The 17,867-nt window shown below is 38.0% G+C and overlaps 1 protein-coding gene across 2 annotated transcripts in view; it reads left to right on the top strand.

The window, feature by feature from the left end:
• PRKDC (protein kinase, DNA-activated, catalytic subunit) overlaps window positions 1-17,867 on the top strand; it is a 199,660-nt gene that overhangs the window by 153,560 nt on the left and 28,233 nt on the right. For both annotated transcript variants that reach the window (XM_045849401.1, XM_045849402.1), the window contains 3 exons: window positions 10,446-10,635; window positions 14,058-14,232; window positions 16,672-16,862. In XM_045849401.1, coding sequence (XP_045705357.1) covers window positions 10,446-10,635; window positions 14,058-14,232; window positions 16,672-16,862 — 556 coding nt within the window. The remainder of the gene's footprint in view (window positions 1-10,445; window positions 10,636-14,057; window positions 14,233-16,671; window positions 16,863-17,867) is intronic.

Here is a 17,867-nt window from a genome sequence, read left to right on the forward strand (position 1 = left end):
TTGCAGTGAGTCTGACTTCAAAATTCAGTTTTGGAAGATTGTATGTTTCTAGGAATTTACCATTTCACCCAGGTTGTCCAGTTTGTTTGGCATATAATTACTTATAGTATTTTCTTACAATCCTTTGTATTTTTGTGGTGTCAGCTGTCACTTCTTTTTCATTTCTGATATTATTTATTTGGGTTCTCTCTCTTCTTTATGGGTCTGGTTAAAATTCATCAGTTTTGCTTTTATTTTCAAAGAACCAGGTCTTGGTTTCATTGACATTTTTATCGTTTTTTTTAGTCTTCATGTCATTTATTTCTGTTTGGATCTTTAGTATTTCCTCCCTTCTACTAACTCTGGGTTTGCATGTTTATTTATTTATTTTTTTGAGTTCTTTTAGATGAAAAGTTAGATTGTTTATTTGAGATTTTTCTTACGCCTTGAGGTAGACTTGTAATGCTATGTACTTTCCTTTCAGGACTGTTTTTGCTGTCCTGTAGAATTTGGGTTGTTATGTGTTCATTTTCATTTTCTCCAGGTAATTTTTAAATTTCTCCCTTGATCTTACTGTTAACCCATTCGTTTTTTTAAACATGCTATTTAGCCTCCATGTGTTTGAATGTTTCTCAGGTGTTTTTTTTTTTTTTAATTGTAGTTGATTTCTAGTTTCACAACAGTGTGGTCAGAGTAGATGCTTGATATGATTTCAGTCTTCTTGAATTTGTTAAGACTTATTTAGTGTCCTAGCATGTGGTCTATCTTTGAGAATGTTCCATGTGGACTTGAGAAGAATGTCTATTCTGCTGCTTTAGGATGGAATATTTTATAAATATGAATTATATCCATCTGATCCTGTATTTCATTTAAGGTCACTGTTGCATTGTTGATTTTTTTGTCTGGAAGATCTCTCCATTGGTGACAGTGGGGTGTTAAAATCCCCTACAGTGTCAGGAGCTTTGTCTAGCAGAGCTCCCCTGGCTGCCGCAGATGAGAAAAATTCTACCAAGACATGATCTGCTTGAGGAGGAAGGCTAACTAGTCTCTCAGAGGAGAAAAGTCTTTTGCCTCTCTCTCTATGGGCTTTTATTGAATTTAGCTTACATAGTGATGTATATCAAAGAAAAGTATAGTTTACAGATAACATTTCTGGGATCACGGGGGTCCTTTTTGAGTTAAGGTCTGGTAGACAGTGTGATGCCAATCAGCAGTAAAACTTTGGGAAACAAATTTATTTTGTGCTTGGATCCTTAACATTTAAGTTGAGGACAGTCTTAGCAAAGCAGGTTTCGCAGGACTTTATGCATTCTTTCTTAGGCCTGATCACTCTCCCACCAGGACCTGCTGGTTCCAGCACAGGGCATTGTTTCAGGCCTGAATCAGGTGGGGGAAGCAAGACAGCCAAGAGATTAGGAAACTTTTTACAGATAGAATGAGGACTCAGGCTATGATAAAGCCAAGGGGTGGGGATTTTTTTGTGCCTTCTCCACAATCCCCTAAGTCCTTCCCTGATCGCCCCTTCATGACTGTGCCTGTCTTAGGTTGTTCCTTTCTTGAGGAATCTTACCCATCACTGACTATCCAGCCATTCTCCAGGGGCCAAACAGGTTGAAGTAAAGGGGGCAGAGGCTGTGCCTAGATGGGGAGGACAAGTTTTGTCTCCTTAGTGGCTTATGGTTCCAGGGTCCTCTAGATGTAGGGCCTTTTCAGCTCTTGAAACCAGGTAGGATCATTCCCAGCACTACAGTGATTTATATTACTGTCGATCTCTTCTTATGAGTCCACCAAGATTTTCTTTATATATTTAGGTGCTCCTATATTGGGTGCATATATGCTTACAAGGGTTATATCTTGTTGGATCGATCTCCTTTAGTATTATGTAGTGACTCTTTTTGTCTCTTGTTATGGACTTTGTTTTGAAGTCTGTTTTGTTAGATATAAGTAGTGCTACCCCAGCGTTTTTTGTTTGTTTGTTTGTTTCCATTTACTTGGAATATTTTTTCCATCCCTTCACTTTCAGTCTGTGTGTATCTTTTGTTCTGAGGTAGGTCTGTTGTAGACAACATATACATTGGTCATATTTTCTTACCCATCCAGCTACCCTATGTCTTTTGATTGGAATATTAATTTGTTTATATTCAAGGTTATTATTGATAGGTACTTATTATTTGCCATTTTATTCTTTATACCTTTATCTTTCAATTTCTTTTTCTCTTATTTCTTAAATTGTGTCATTTAACATTTCTTGCAATATTGGTTTGGTGGTAATAAACTCCTTTAGCTTTTTATTTTTCTGGAAAGTTCTTTATTTTGCCTTCAATTTTAATGATAGCCTTTCTGGGTCGAATAGTCAAAGTGCTTTTCATCACTTTGACTATTTGATGCTAGTCCCTTCTGGCCTGAAAGTGTGTTCCTGTTGAGAAATCAGCTGATAGCCTTATGGGAGCTTCCTTGTAGGTAACTGATTGCTTTTCTCTTGCTGCTTTTAATATTTCTCTCATTGTCTTTAACCTTTGGCACTTTAATTCTGATGTGTGTTGGCGAGGGCCTCTTTGGGTTCATCTTGGTTGGGACCTTCTGTGCTTCTTGAACTTGTGTGACTTTTTGCTTTTCCAGATTAGGGAAGTTTTTAGCCATTATTTTTTCAAACAATTCGAGAGCAACCTGTGTCTCCATCTTGATGACACCACTTCTTCTTTGTGTTCATGGTGGTTTGCATTGCTTGCTCTTTGAATGTGAAACAAATATTACCTTCTTGGAATAACCTGTATCGTTATAATGATCCCTTTTATATATTCTTAGATTTGCTAATATTTTTTTAAGAATTGTAGTGTCTATATTCAAGTGGGATATTGGTCTTTAATTTTCTATTTTGTATTGTCTTTGTCAAGTTTTGGTATTAGGATGATGCTGTTTTCATGAAATGAGTTCAGTCAAGTTCCCTTCTCCCTTTTAGAAAAGCTTATGTAATATTCTTTTTATTTCTTATTTGAACATTTGAAAGTATTTATGAATAAAACTATATGGGCTTGGGGTTTTGCTTTGGGGAAGGTTTTTGATAATGCATGTAATTTCAATAAATATAAGGCTATTTAAATTTTCTATTGGGTGTCAGTTTTGTTAAATTGCATTTTTCCATTTCATATGAGTTGTCAAATTGTTGACATGAGGTTTATTATTTGTATTATCTGAGTGGGAACTTCTTTTTCATTTGTGATATTTGTGTTTTTTATTTGTTTGTTTTTTCTTGATCAGCCTAGATGTAGAGGTTTGTCCATTGATCTCAAAGGACCAGCCTTTGCCTTTGCTAATTTTATTTATTATCTATCTGTTTTCTATTTCATTCACTTCTGGCCTTATTTTTAGTATTTTCTTCTTTCTACTTTCTTTAAACTTACATTACTCTTATGTTTTTTAGTTTCTTGGAGTGGAAACTTTGATAATTGATTTTATACTTTTTTCCATAATATAAACATTAGTCATACATGTCTTTATAAGCATCACATTAGCTGCATACTTCAAATTTGGGTATGTTGTGGTTGCATTATCATTTAGTTCAAAATACTTTAATGTTCATGTGATTTCTTTTTCAAATAGTTAGAACTGTTTTAATTTTCAAATAGGTGAATGTTTGGTCCTCCTTAATGTTACTGATTTCTAAAATAATTCCATTGTGGTCACAAACCACATACGGTACCAATCTTTTTAAATTTATTGAGACCTGGTTTAGGGTCTAGCATATTACATGTTTTAGTAAATATATTATTGCACTTCAAAATCCTATATATTCTGTAGTTCTTGGAGGTAATGTTTATTTTTTTTATTTAAACAAGAATATTTTATTCTTTATTTTTAAGTATATTTTATTGATTATGCTCTTACAGTTGTCACAGTTTTTTTCTACTCTTCATATGCCATCCACCCTGTAACCCCCACCCTCCAGCATTCCCTCTCCCCTTAGTTCATTTCCATGGGTTGTACATATAAATTCTTTGGCTTCTCTATTTCCTATAGTATTCTTAACTTCCCCCTGTCTATTTTATTCCTACCAATTATGCTTCTTATTCCCTGTACCTTTCCCTCTCCTTTCTCCTCCTCCCCCTCCCCACTTATAACCCTCCATGGTCTCCATTTCTGTGATTCTCTTCCTGTTGTAGTTGTTTGCTTAGTTTGTTTTTGTTTTTGTTTTAGGTTTCGTTGTTGATAGTTGTGAGTTTGTCATCATTTTACTGTTTTAGCTTTTGATCTTCTATTTCTTAGATAAGTCCCTTTATCATTTCATATAATAAGGGCTTGGTGATGATGAATTCCTTTAACTTGATCTTATCTGGGAGCACTTTATCTACCCCCTCATTCTAAATGATAGCTTTGCTGGCTAGAGTAATCTTGGATATAGGTCCTTGCCTTTCATGACTTGGAATACTTCTTTCCAGCCCCTTCTTGCCTGCAAGACTTCTTTTGAAAAATCAATTAATATTCTTATGGGAACTCTTTTTTAGGTAACTGTCTACTTTTCTCTTGCTGTTTTTAAGATCCTCTCCTTATTTTTCATCTTGGGCAATGCCGTTATGATGTGCCTTGGTGTGTGCTTCCTTGGGTCCAACTTCTTTGAGAATCTCTGAGCTTCCTGGACTTCCTGGAAGTCTATTTCTTTTGCCAGATTAGGGAAGTTCTCCTTCATTATTTTTTCAAGTAAGTTTTCAGTTTCTTGTTCTTCCTCTTCTCTTTCTGGTATCCCTATAATTCAGATATTGGGTCATTGAAAGTTGTCCCAGGGGTTCCTAAGCCTCTCCTCATTGTTTTGACTTTTTGTTTCTTCATTCTGTTCTGTTTGAATGTTTATACTTCTTCTGCTCCAAACCATTGATTTGAGTCACAGTTTCCTTCCTGTCACTGTTGGTTCCCTATACATTTTCCTTTATTTCACTTTTTCACAGCCTTCACATTTTCCTCTATTTTGTGACCATACTCAGCCATTTCTGTGAGCATCCTGATTACCAGTGTTTTGAACTATGCATCTGATAGGTTGGCTATCTCTTTGTTGCTTACTTGTATTTTTCTTGGAGCTTTGATCTGCTCTTTCATTTGGGCCTTTTTTTTTTTTGGTCTTGCACGCCTATTATGTAGTATGGGGAGGATCCTTAGGTATTCACCAGGGTGGGGCAACCCAAGTTACTGCATTGTGGCACGTTTTGTGGGAGAGGGGCATGAAAGGGAACAAGGCCACTTGCTTGGCAATCAGCCAGCTTTCAGTTGTTTCCTCTGGTACCCACAAGCAAATTGGGCCCTTCTGGTGCTGAGTCCCTAGTGGGTGGTTTTGTGTACGCTTTAGGATCCTCTAGGTCTCTCTAAGGAACTATACTGTGAGGCTGGGAGTTTCTCCTGCTGTCTCAACCCCCATAGGTTTTTTCAGTCAGTTTTTGAGGCTTTATTTCCCTGTGTTGGAACCCTGAGTTGCACAGTCTGTCTTGCTCCCCAGTTGATCTTCCCAGTTTATCCACAAACAAATGTGGGACCCCCTGCTCTGCCAGCTGCCACCTTGCCCATCAGTCCTCCAGCCATAGCTTTGCCGGGTGTCCTCTCCACCTGGCACCCATCTCTACCCCTCCTATTGATCTAGATGAATGTTTCTTCTTTACCTCCTTGGTTGCCAGGCTTCCTTCCATACAGTTCAGTTTTCTGGCAGTTCTGGTCATTTTTGTTTTTTAAATTTGTTGTTGTAAATAGACTTCCAGCCAAGATGATGGTGTAGGTAGACACACTGTACCGCCTCGCACAACCAAAAGAAAGACAACACAAATTTAAAGACAAAAATTCAACCAGAACTGACAGAAAATCAAACTCTATGGAAGTACAACAACCAAGGAGTTGAAGAAGAAACACTCATCCAGACTGGTAGGAGGGGCGGAGATGGGCACCAGGTGGAGAGGACTCCCAGCAAGGCTATAGCTGGGAGACCAGAGAGGGCAAGGCGGCAGCTGGTAGAGTGGGAGGAACAGCTGGGGAGCGAGACAGACTGTGTAACTGAGGGCTCCAGCACAGAGAAATAAAGCCTCAAAAACTCTGACTGAAAAAACCTTCAGGGATTGAAGCGGCAGTGGGAGAAACTCCCAGCCTCTTAGGAGAGTTTATTAGAGAGACCGACAGGGTCCTTGAATGTGCACAAACCCACCCACCTGGGAATCAACACCAGAAGGGCCCAATTTGATTGTAGGTGGTGGAGGAAGTGACTGAAAATCGGCAGAGAGCAGAGCAAGGGGCATTGTTCCCTCTCTGACCCCTCCCCCACATATAGCAGTGACTTGGGTTGCCCTGCCCTGGTGAACATGTAAAGCTCTGCCCCTTGCTACTTAATAGGCATGCTGAGATTTTTAAAAAATGGCCCAAATGAAAGAAGAGATCAAAGCTCCCAAGAAAAAAACAACTAAGCAATGAAGAGATGACCAACCTATCAGATGCATAGTTCAAAACGCTGGTAATTAAGATGCTCACAGAACTGGCTGAGCTTGGTCACAAAATGAAGAAAGAAATGAAAGCTTGTATAAAGTGGAGTAAAGGAAAATAGACGGGAAACCAACCATGAAGGGAGGGAAACTGGGACTCAAATCAATGATTTGGAACAAAATGAAGAAATAAATATCCACCTGGAACAGAGTGAAGAAACAAGAATTAAAAAAAAATGAGGAGAAGTTTAGGAACCTCCAGGACTTCTTTAAATGTTTCAACATCAAAATCATAAGGGTGCCAAAAGGAGAAGAGGAAGAACAAGAAATTGAAAACTTATTTGAAAAAATAATGAAGAACTTTCCCAATCTGGCAAAGGAAATAGATTTCAAGGAAGTGCAGGAAGCTCAGAGAGTCCCAAAGAACGTGGACCCAAGGAGGAACATACCAAGGCACATCATAATTACATTACCCAAGATTTAAGATAAAGAGAGAACCTTAAAAGCAGCAAGAGAAAAGGAGACAGTTACCTACAAAGGAGTGCCTGTAAAACTGTCAGCTGATTTTTCAAAAAAATCTTATAGGCAAGAAGGGGCTGGAAAGAAGTATTCCAAGTAATGAAAGGCAAGGACCTAGTCCAAGATTACTCTATCCAGCAAAGCTGTCATTTAGAATGGAAGGGCAGATAAAGTGCTTCCCAGATAAGATCAAGTTAAAGGAATTCATCATTATCACCAAGCCCTTATTATATGAAATGTTAAAGGGACTTATCTAAGAAAAAGAAGATAAAAAATATGAACAGTAAAATGACAACTAACTCACAGTTATTAACAACCAAACCTAAAACAAAACAAAAACAAACTAAGCAAACAACTGCAACAGGAAGAGAATCAGAGAAATGGAGATCACCATGATTCTTATCAGCGGGAGAGTGGGAGCAGGAGAGAGGGGCAAATGATACAGAGAATGAGTAGCACAAGTGGTAGGTAGAAATTAGACAGGGAGTTAAGAATAGTATAGGAAATGTAGAAGCCAAAGAGTTTATATGTATGACCCATGGGCATGAACTAAAGGTGGGGAATGTGGATGGGAGAGCATGTACAGAGTAGAGAAGAATAAAGGGGGGGAAATGGGATAACTATAATAGCACAGTCAATAAAATACATTTAATGAAAAAAATAAATGCCCCCCCAAGAATTAAATAAATATATTGTTGTCCTTTTTAGTTGTGCGAGGTACAGTGTGTCTACCTATACCCTCATCTTGGCCATTAATTCTTGTTTCTTCATTTTGTTCTAGATGAATGTTTATTTCTTTATTTTGTTCCAAATTGTTGATTTGAGTCCCAGTTTCCTTCCTTTCACTGTTGGTTCCCTGTCTATTTTCCTTTATTTCACTTTGTATAGCTTTCGTTTCTTCCTTCATTTTGCAACTGAGCTCAGTTAATACTGTGAGCATTGGATGACCAGTGTTTTGAACTTGGCATCAGATAGGTTGGCTGTCTCCTTGCTATTTAGGTGTTTTTCTGGAGTTTTGATCTGTTCTTTCATTTGGGACCTATTTCTTTGTCTCTGCATACCTGTTTTGTTGTAAGGGATGGAGCCTTAGATATTCACCAGGGCAGAACAACCCTTTTTGCTACACCCTGGAGCTGTTTGTAGGGGTGGGGTCAGAGAGGGAACAATGCCTCTGTCTTGCTCCACTCTATCTCCACTTTCCAATTAACTTTCCTGTGAGACGGAGTTTCTCCCGCCTTTTCATCCCCCACAGAATTTTGTAGCTAGAGGTTTTGAGTCTTTAGTTTCTTGGTCAGCCAGCCCTGCTTGGCCCATGCCATCCTCCACCTTTCTGCCAGTCTCTGCCTCTCCTACTGGTCTGGGTGAATGTTTCTTTAACTCCTTGGTTGTCAGAGTTCCATGCAGTTTGATTTTCTGGCAGTTCTGGTTGTTTATTGTTTTTAAATTGGTTGTTATCCTTCTTTTGTTTATGCAAAGAGGCAACATATTTCTACCTATGCTTCCCTCTTGGCCGGAACTAGCTAAACAAGCTAATATTGATACATTTTAATTAGTTCAGAGTAGTTCATGGTTATTTTTCAGAATCTAAATGTCTTCACTGATTTTTTTTCTTGGTACAATTCTATCAGCTGCTGAAATAGGGACTTCAAAAATCTGCTATGATAATGGAATTGTCTGTTTTTTCTCTTTTCTCTTTAAGTACTGTATTTTGAACTCTGCTATTAAGTACACATACAATGATGATTCCTATGTCTTATTGATGAAATGTTCTTCTATCATTTTGTTGAAGTAATATATTGATATGCAGACATACCTCAGAGATACTGCATGCAGTTCCAGCCCACTGCAATAAAATGACATATGCCTATTTGTATGTGATGTATATGTGTGTCTGTATTTGGACTGCTTTTTCTTGTTGGCATGCATCAACTGTCTTCCATTGAGAACAATACAATTTCTTAGTGCCTTGTCTATCAGTTAATTTTCAATTGTATCTTGAAAATTGTGAATATCATCTTGTGTCGACTCTGAGTTCTTTTATAATTATCAAGAGAATGTATATTATATGATCCCACTTAGATTTAGATAGTAGACTCTGTCTTGCTTTCTGTTTTAGTTCATTTTTCAATCCTTTCCTTCACTGTATTGAGTCCGTCTGGCACATGCGTACTGCTGGGGGTAGGCTGAGACCTGTGTGGCTTCATGTACAGAATTAAAGGGTCCCTTCTCTGGCTTTCTCCCCTCCAGGGTCCCATAACAATCTTTGGTCTGCCTAGGCTCCTTTCAGGGTTCTTCCAACACAATACGAGAGGGTTTCTATTAGAATCCATAGTCACTCACGCTGCCACACCACTCCACAACTCTTTTTATCCTATGGCAAAACTGGAGATGGAAAGAAAAAACAGGAACCTCATACCATCTCCCAGTTTTTACTTCCTTGCATATACAGTCTGCTGTCTTATATATACTCTTAGAATTCTTAGGTGACTATACTATGCATTTTATCCAGAGTTTCTAGGTGTTACCAGCAAAAGCATGGGCTGTAGGGACTCACACTGACATACCAGAACCAGAACTCTGTTATTAAGAAACATGGTTCTAGCCCTGGCTGGCATAGCTTAGTGGATTGAGTGCGGGCTGTGAACCAAAGTGTCGTAGGTTCGATTCCCAATCAGGGTACATGCCTGGGTTGCAGGCCATGGCCCCCAGCAACCACACATTGATGTTTCTCTCTCTCTCTCTATCTCCCTCCCTTCCCTCTCTAAAAATAAATAAATAAAATCTAAAAAAAAAATTAAAAAATAAAAGAAAAAAAACATAGTGCTTTTCCTGGCTCCATTCTTCACAATCTGATGGAAGAATATTCTATGCTCTATAACAGATCTCTACCTTTGTTTAACTTGTTCTTCTATCAGAAACTTAATTACCTCTGCTATCACCTGAAATTGAATCCATTTTTCAAAGCCCAGGAAAAAGTCTACCTCATTTTGTGAAAAGTTATTCATGTCATCTATTCATCCCCGCTCTCCTTTCTTTGAGCCCAAAGCCCTTTATTCATACTGGTAGTATAACATTTATGTTTCATTCTTTAATTATTTCCTCAAATTTACTAAGTACTTACACCACTTTTACTTGCTTATTCTTATAATTAAAAAAAGAAAGTTTTAAAAAACTGTAGCAGCTCTTGGGAGGGTGGGGACCCTTGTTTATTGGGTAGAGGCCAAGGAACACAGAAGCAGATAGATTATTAGAGAGGCTTATATCTTTGGAATAACCAAAGAAAAAAAAGGAAGAGATTTATGAGACATGCTAGTTTATCAGGCCCCAGTTTTTCTAAGAAAATTGAAATTAATTCCTGGGTGAATGGAAAGTTAATCTAGAAAAGGAGCAAACATTTAGTATCTGTAGAATTTTTTTCTGTGAATGCTATCCAGTAACCTTCAATATGTCAAATATTTCTTTAATGAGGCATTAATTCTCATTTTTGTTTGTTTTGTGGAGATGTTTCTTTTTCAACAAAATAGAGGAGAAACTCACTCTTCTTCCAGATGATCATAGTATAGATATGCATGGAGATGCAGATTCCAATGACAGGATGGAAGTGCAGGAGCAGGAAGAGGATATTTGTTCTCTGGTTAAGAGCTGTAAGTTTTCCATGAAAATGAAGATGATAGAGAGCGCAAGAAAACAGGTAGGTAATTGTATTTTTGTTCCTCTGTTGTATCACAGAATTTTTTAAGATTAGTCTTTTTTAACTTGACTTTTCTTCATAATCTGAATCTTAAAATTAATGGAGTAGTTAGTAATTTTTCTCTGTATAAGAAAATAAGAAACATTTAAAATTACCCAGAATATTTTAGCAATATATTCACTTATAAAGATGGGCTAAATAGAGTTAATTGTCAATACCAGTAATGTTGAAGATGGAGAAAAAAGGAATAATTTAAATCTTCAGATGACATAAAACCTTCAGGCTTTTTCAACTGAACCTTCCCATACTCTTCAAAACTTAAAAATAGCAGAAGGGAAATTTGAATTTTGCCTTTTTTCATTACTAAGCACTTCATTAGGTGCTAGAGATACCACGTTGAACAAAATATGGACAAATGGACAAACAATTACAATATATAATATTAAGACAGTCATATGGGAAGGACCTTACTTAGCCTTATGAGAACAGAGAAAGGAGTAGGAGGTAATGCTGGGAACTCAAGGATGAAATAGGGCAGTGGGAATAACATATAAGACCCAGGAATGTTGCATAGCACTTGGTTTCCTGACTGGAGCAAAGGATAAATTTTAGCCCCTACTTAACGTCTATGAACTTTTGTGCCAGAAAGCCCTGTAATCAAGGTGATCAGATGTGCAATCTTAAAATGTACTTTGGTTGTTGTGATAAGAAAGGATCTAAGAAACGGCAAAGGATTAGCAAACTTTTGTATTAACCTATTTGAGAGATGATGGTGGCCGTATCTAGGTTAGAGGTTAAAGAAATGAGGATGAGTGGACCAATTTAAGAAAAATGAGAAGACTTGCTCAGGTGAGACATGGTGAATAGTTCTATTTGGGAGGAGAAAGGATGATACCCATATTTTTTAACTGAGTAGCTGAGTGGATGGGAATGCAAGAGGAAGAATAGTTTGCAGGGAAGATGTTATACTGATTTTGAGACATGTTGAATTTGCAAGGCCTTTAAAGCAAGCAATTTGTAATTTCCACTAAATAATTTGTATATAAGAAATCTGAAGCTCTGTAGAAAAAGATGCCCTGGCCAGGTAGCTGGCTCAGTTGCTTGGATCATAATCCATACACCAAAAGGTTGTGGGTTCTATCCCTGGTCAGAGTACACACAGAAGGCAGCTGATAGATGTGTCTCTCACACATTGATGTTTTTCTCTCTCTCTCTCTCCCTCCTTCCTCTTTCCCTAAAATCAGTAAATGTGTCCTTAGGTGAGGATTTTTAAAAAAAGTTATTCTAGTGATGGAGGTCTCAATGTGATCAGCATGTCACTGAAACCATGGGAGTGGATAAGGTAACCAGTATCAATCCCCAAAACAGACCAATAGTTATGGGGTGAGCACAGGAGGAGGTGTCTGCAAAGGAACTGTGAGAACACAGAAGCAAGCCAGTAATCATCAGTGTCAATACCAAAGAGAGTGCAGGTGTAAAAAGATTGAAAAGTGACCTTTGTGGCTCAGTTGGTTGGGCATGATCCCGAAAAGCAAAAGGTCACCAATTCAATTCCGTCAGGGCATTTCACCCAGGAACTCTGCAGTACAATAATTATGTGTATACTACATCAAAAAGGTAGGGGGTTTTTTTGGTAGTAACAAGTAAAAATAAAATTTCTTTTTTTGTCACATTTTATGATGAAGACAAGTAAAACATTCAGAACAAAATGAGTGTTACAACTTTAAGAATTCAGCCCTGACTGGTGTGGCTCAATTGGTTGGGCATCTTTTTATAAAACAGAGTCACCAGTTCAATTCCTGGTCAGGGCACATGCTTGGGTTGTGGGTTTGATCCCTGGTTTGGGGGCATACGAGAGGCAAAAGATCAATGTTTCTCTCTCACATCGGTGTTTCTTACCCTCTTTTTCTCCCTCCCAACCCCCTGTCTAAAAATAAATAAATAAAATCTTTAAAAGAATAACAAAAAGAGGTTGGTGTTGAGTTTGCTGAGAACCAGTTTCCCTGGAGTAAAAGAAATGAGACTATAGTGGATGGAGGGATGGATAAAAGTTGGAAGAAAGGATATAGTGACAGTGAGCATAGGCTGCTTCTCAACAAACCATGACAAGTAGAGTCATGAAGGACATATTTTTTGGATTAAAGAGACTGGAGATGTTTAAATCCTAATGAAAGGAACTAATAGATCAGGAGAGATTTGACAGAGGAGGATTCACTGGTGAAATAAGATTCCTTGTGGAGGAAGATGGGGACAGGACTCAGGGTAGAGGTGAGTGTTGTATCATAATGGAGGGCAGGAAGGAAGAATGAGCTTACATGTGTGAGGAAGAGCGAGAGAGCTCATCTGTTTTCTCTGAGAAGTGGGAGGTGATGTCAACTGCAGCTAGTGAGCAGGAAGGAGACTTGAAGAAAGTGAGGAGATTTGAAGATGACTCGGGCCTGTGGTGTGGAAAGCTGACCGGCACACTAGGAAAGGATTGTCAGATGTCATTGAACCTGGCTAGCATTGTCTCCAGTGAGTCTGGAGTTGAAGTGAAAGAGCAGAGAAGGCATGCACTTCGATTAACCCAGAGTGTGTGTGTTCCGGATAGGTGTGACACCTGGCAAATGACACCTAAAAGCCAGTGCTCTGAGAGTACCACTAAGAGAATGGTGGGAATGCTGGTTTGCTCAATTGGGTGTAGAAGGAAGTGTTAATAAAAGCAGAAAAAAAGGCCAGTAAATTTACCAGAGATCTTAAGTAGATTATACAGTTAACAGTAGAAGGAATTGGGTGAGTGGAAGAACAGGTTTGTGGTCTGAATGGGATGGTTTGAGTTTAAGAATTTAGTGGTGAGGGAATTTTGGATAACGATGAGGATTGTGGAATAGCTGAGAAACTACACCAGTGCTCTAAGGAGGAAAGATATTATCCCTGCCCTCACGATCACTGTCTAGTGACAGAGCATGAACTGCACTTAAAACTAACAGCAGCATGAGGTGGGCAGAGAAAAGAGATGTCAACAATGCTAAAAGAGCACAGGGAAGAAGAGAAATTCTACCTGGAATAGAAAGGCTTTGTGGAGAAGGAGGCATCTTGACCTGGCTCTATGGGAATGGTAGCATTTGGACTTGGAGAGGAGACAAGTGTGTTATAGGTATAAGATGTATTCCAACCAAATCACGAAGGTGAGAAACTGGGAATGGCAGAGTGTGCTCTGAACAGAGAGATGGTGGGCGGGGGGGGATCTCATGATGGCTGGTTTGAAGTGGATCATGAAGCATTTAATTTAAGCTAAGGAGATGGATTAGCTGCTCTAAGGTGAATTGTGTCATGCAAAAAGGAGACCAGGCTTATTAACAAAAAACTTCTCTTGTAAAATAGTTTTATTTCTAAATTTATATTTATGTCATCAAACCACTTTCTCTCTTCTGTTAATATAGAACAATTTTGCACTTGCCATGAAACTACTGAAGGAGATGCATAAAGAGTCAAAAACAAAAGACGATTGGCTGGTGAAATGGGTGCATAGCTACTGTCGACTCAGCCACAGCCGGAGCCAGGCCCAGAAGCATCCTGAGCAGATTCTGACTGTGTTGAAAACAGTCCCTTTGTTGGGTATTAGACTGCTCTTATCTATTTAAGTTTAAGAACGGTATTTTATATTATGTCTCTGTCTTTTAAAACTATTATGTGTGTTGCTTTATTTGACATTTGGGAATTGAATCTTTGGAGCCAGGGTACTTTGTATCTTAGTATTGCTATTGAATATGACATTTGGAGCTTTTATTTCTGTATCTATAAAATGGAATTGAAAGTGAAAGTTTTTTAAATAGTCTGATTATGAATCTAATATTTGAATTATTTAGGAAACTTTATGTTTACGTATAAGAATTACCTTGTAAAAAATTAGATATGAAAAGCCTTTATCCTCCTCAGATTTTCTCTTTTCATAACAATATAGCCTTTAAGACTGAGGGAAGAACTTTTTCTGTGTGGGTTTTGGACCTGGTATGCTGGCACTGCTACCTCATATCCAAAGGTACATTGTAGCACCATTAGTGAACATGCTCCCAACCATATTCCCAAATCTGCCTCTTCAGCAGGGAATCGGCCTCAGGGAATGTGCCACCAAGAAAAGCAGTCTTTCCTTATTGATCCCAGGATCAGAAAATCCTCCTTACAATGGTTTAAATATTTTTATGGGTTTTTGAGGGGGAAGGAGAGCTAAGAGGAGTGTGCTGATATGAAGATAAACATTGGTACTCATAAAAATAATTCTAGTTTTTGAGTAGTTACAGTATGGTTGTACTTTGTAACAGTCTTGTGAAATAAGCAGAGCTAGTAGTTGTGGTTATGTATCTGAGAGAAATCTGTCAGAATTGTCTTCTCATGGATGAACAGGGTGGTGTAGTTGATGGGACTTGCAGGGAGACCGCCCTTCTCTTTTATGCCTCCTTCTCCTATCTCTGCAAGCTAAGCTGCTCTCACTAGACGGGAGCTCCTTTTCTAGAGCTACATAGTAAGACAAAGAACTAGACCTTTTATTTTTTTTCCAACCACAGTTGACATTCTATATTATATTAGTTTCAGTGGTACAGCATAGTGGGTAGACATTTATATAGTTTATGAAGTAATTCCTTCAATAAATCTTGTACCATCTGACACCATATAGAGTTATTACAATATTATAATATTATATTATTGACCGTATTCTCTAAGCTGTACTTTATATCCCCATGGCTATTTTGTAACCGCCAGTTTGTACTTCTTAATCCCCTCACCTTTTCATTTAGCCTCCCAACCCCTCTCCCCTCTGGTAAACATCAGTCAGTTTGTTGTCTGTATTTATGAGTTTGTTTCTGTTTTCTTTATTCGTTTACTTTGTTCTTTAGGTACAACATATGAGTGAAAATGAATAGCATTGTTCTTTCTGTTTTATTTCACTTAGCATAATACCATCAAGATCCACTATTGCTGTCAAAAATGATACGATTTCAGTCTTTTTCATTGCCAAGTAATATTCCATGATATATGTGCTGCATCTTCTTTATCCTTTTGTCTTTTGATTGAAGTATTTAATCCATTTACATTTAAAGTAATTAGTAATAGTATGTAGTTTTATTAATTGTTTTCTGATTGTTTTTGTAGTTCTCTCTTGCTTTCTTATTCTCTTGTTCTCTTATATGTTGAATACTTTCTGTAGTGTTGTGTTTGGATTCCTTTCTCTTTATTTCTTATATATCTCTTCTAGATTTTTTGCTTTGTGGCTACCTTGTACTTCATATATACCAAGCATTTTTATAGCAGTCTGCTTTAAGTTGATGGTCACTTAAGTTTTGAGACATTCTAAAATCACTACCATTGTTACTAAACCCCTCCATGTTTATGTTTTTGTCATTATTTTTTATTTCTTTTGTGTGTGTTTCTGTATACCGCTTAATCTACTGTTATATTTATATATGTTCTCTCTACTTGGGGCTTTTAACCATTGTACTAGCTGTGGTTGATCCACTGATTTTATTATGTTTAACTTTGTTAGTTAGAATTTTTTGCAGTATTTTCATATTCATTTTTTCTTTTTCTTAAAGAAGTCCCTGTACTATTTCTTGAAATATTGCTTTTACCTGGGAAGAACTGGGCCTTTAAATGTGGCACTGTTGCTTTATCAGCAGTGGGTGACAGTATCAATTTAAATACTACAATGGGTTATTAATGTATATACACAGATGCACCTCATGTTCTTTGTAACAGATAGAATTAGGTGTTTTGACAAAATGCGGAATGATGATACTTGAATAAAAGTTAGGGTTTTAATTGCTTGTTTAGCCTCTGTGTACTTAGATATATTCACTGCTAACAAAGAACATTTTTCATTAAAGTTAGTTCAAGGTTACCCAGCCAGTGTTTGAATTCAGTTTCTTATAACATAAAGATTTATTTTAGTTGATTTCTTAATAGAAAATAACTTTGTGTACTATGAATTTTTTTTAAATTTTTGGTATTTATTTCTGAAAAAATCTTGTGTGTTTGTATGTGTGTGTTTTAATCCAACAGGCGAGAACACATCCAGCTACTTAAGCAAAAATATTTCGGCTTTCCGTCACCATAACATTCTCTTGGGTACAACTTACAGGATCATAGCTAATGCTCTCAGCAGTGAGCCAAGCTGCCTTGCTGAAATTGAGGAAAGCAAGGCTAGAAGAATCTTAGAGCTTTCTGGATCCAGTTCAGAGAATGCAGAAAAGGTAATGTTTATTGCAAGAATGAACCTTTTATTTTTGTGTGTTGTATGTCTTTAATGTGCAGCCTCTGGCTACATGAAATAAATAATAGGTAGAGGGCAGAGTCAAGATGGTGGAGTAGGTAAACTGAGCTTGCTTCTTCCCCAATCAGTCATAATAACTACAACTCAATAACAGGACGATCATCTTTATGAACTACCTGAAGCCTAGCTGAACAGAATTCCCATAACTAAGGATATAAAGAAAAAATCACATCAAGACAGGTAGGAGGAGCAAAGATACAGACTATTCAAGCCCTATCCCATAGTGTGGCAATTAAGAAATGAGGATAGACAGGCTTTGGAGGTGCCCCCCTGAGGACCGAGGGATCCCAACCCCACACCAGCTCTCAGTGTGGGGCACCTGATGTGGGAAAAGGAGTTCCCATAACATCTGACTTTGAAAACCAGAAGGGATTATGTTGAGAGAGAGAAATAGCTATGCGAGACTGAATTGCTGTTTCTGAAGGGCCCATGCGCAAACTCATTTGCTCAATGCTCCAGCCTGTGCTTGTGATATAGGATAGGAACTAAATTGATAACTTCAGGGTGACAACTGCAGGGTTGGGGAACAGGGGAACCCTTTAGGGAACAGAAGCACTGGTAGTCACACCAGTGTTCCTTTGTTGAACTCTTTTGCCACCCAGTGGGACCAGCACAGGTGACTACCAATCTGTGTTCTTTGTTAACCTGACAAAGAACATTTGCCCTGCCCTGATATCTCCCTGAGACCCCATGTCCCACCAAACTTGATCACAAGCCTCCCTAGCTTGCCCTGAGGATTCTCCAAAAATCCACAAAATTCACAAGAGTATTGTCCACCCTCTCAGCTCATGCAGAAGACTCAAAATTCCACAAGCTTCATACCTGCAGCTTCAATGTACATTGTAGCTCCTGCCAAGTAATCCCAAATAGCACAAATAGCATCTGACTTCAGCCTACATTGTATCTCCCACCAGGTGGCCCCAAA

This window comes from Phyllostomus hastatus, unplaced genomic scaffold (genome assembly GCF_019186645.2).
Source record: "Phyllostomus hastatus isolate PE091 unplaced genomic scaffold, TTU_PhHast_1.1 phas_contig_65, whole genome shotgun sequence".
NCBI lineage: Eukaryota > Metazoa > Chordata > Mammalia > Chiroptera > Phyllostomidae > Phyllostomus > Phyllostomus hastatus.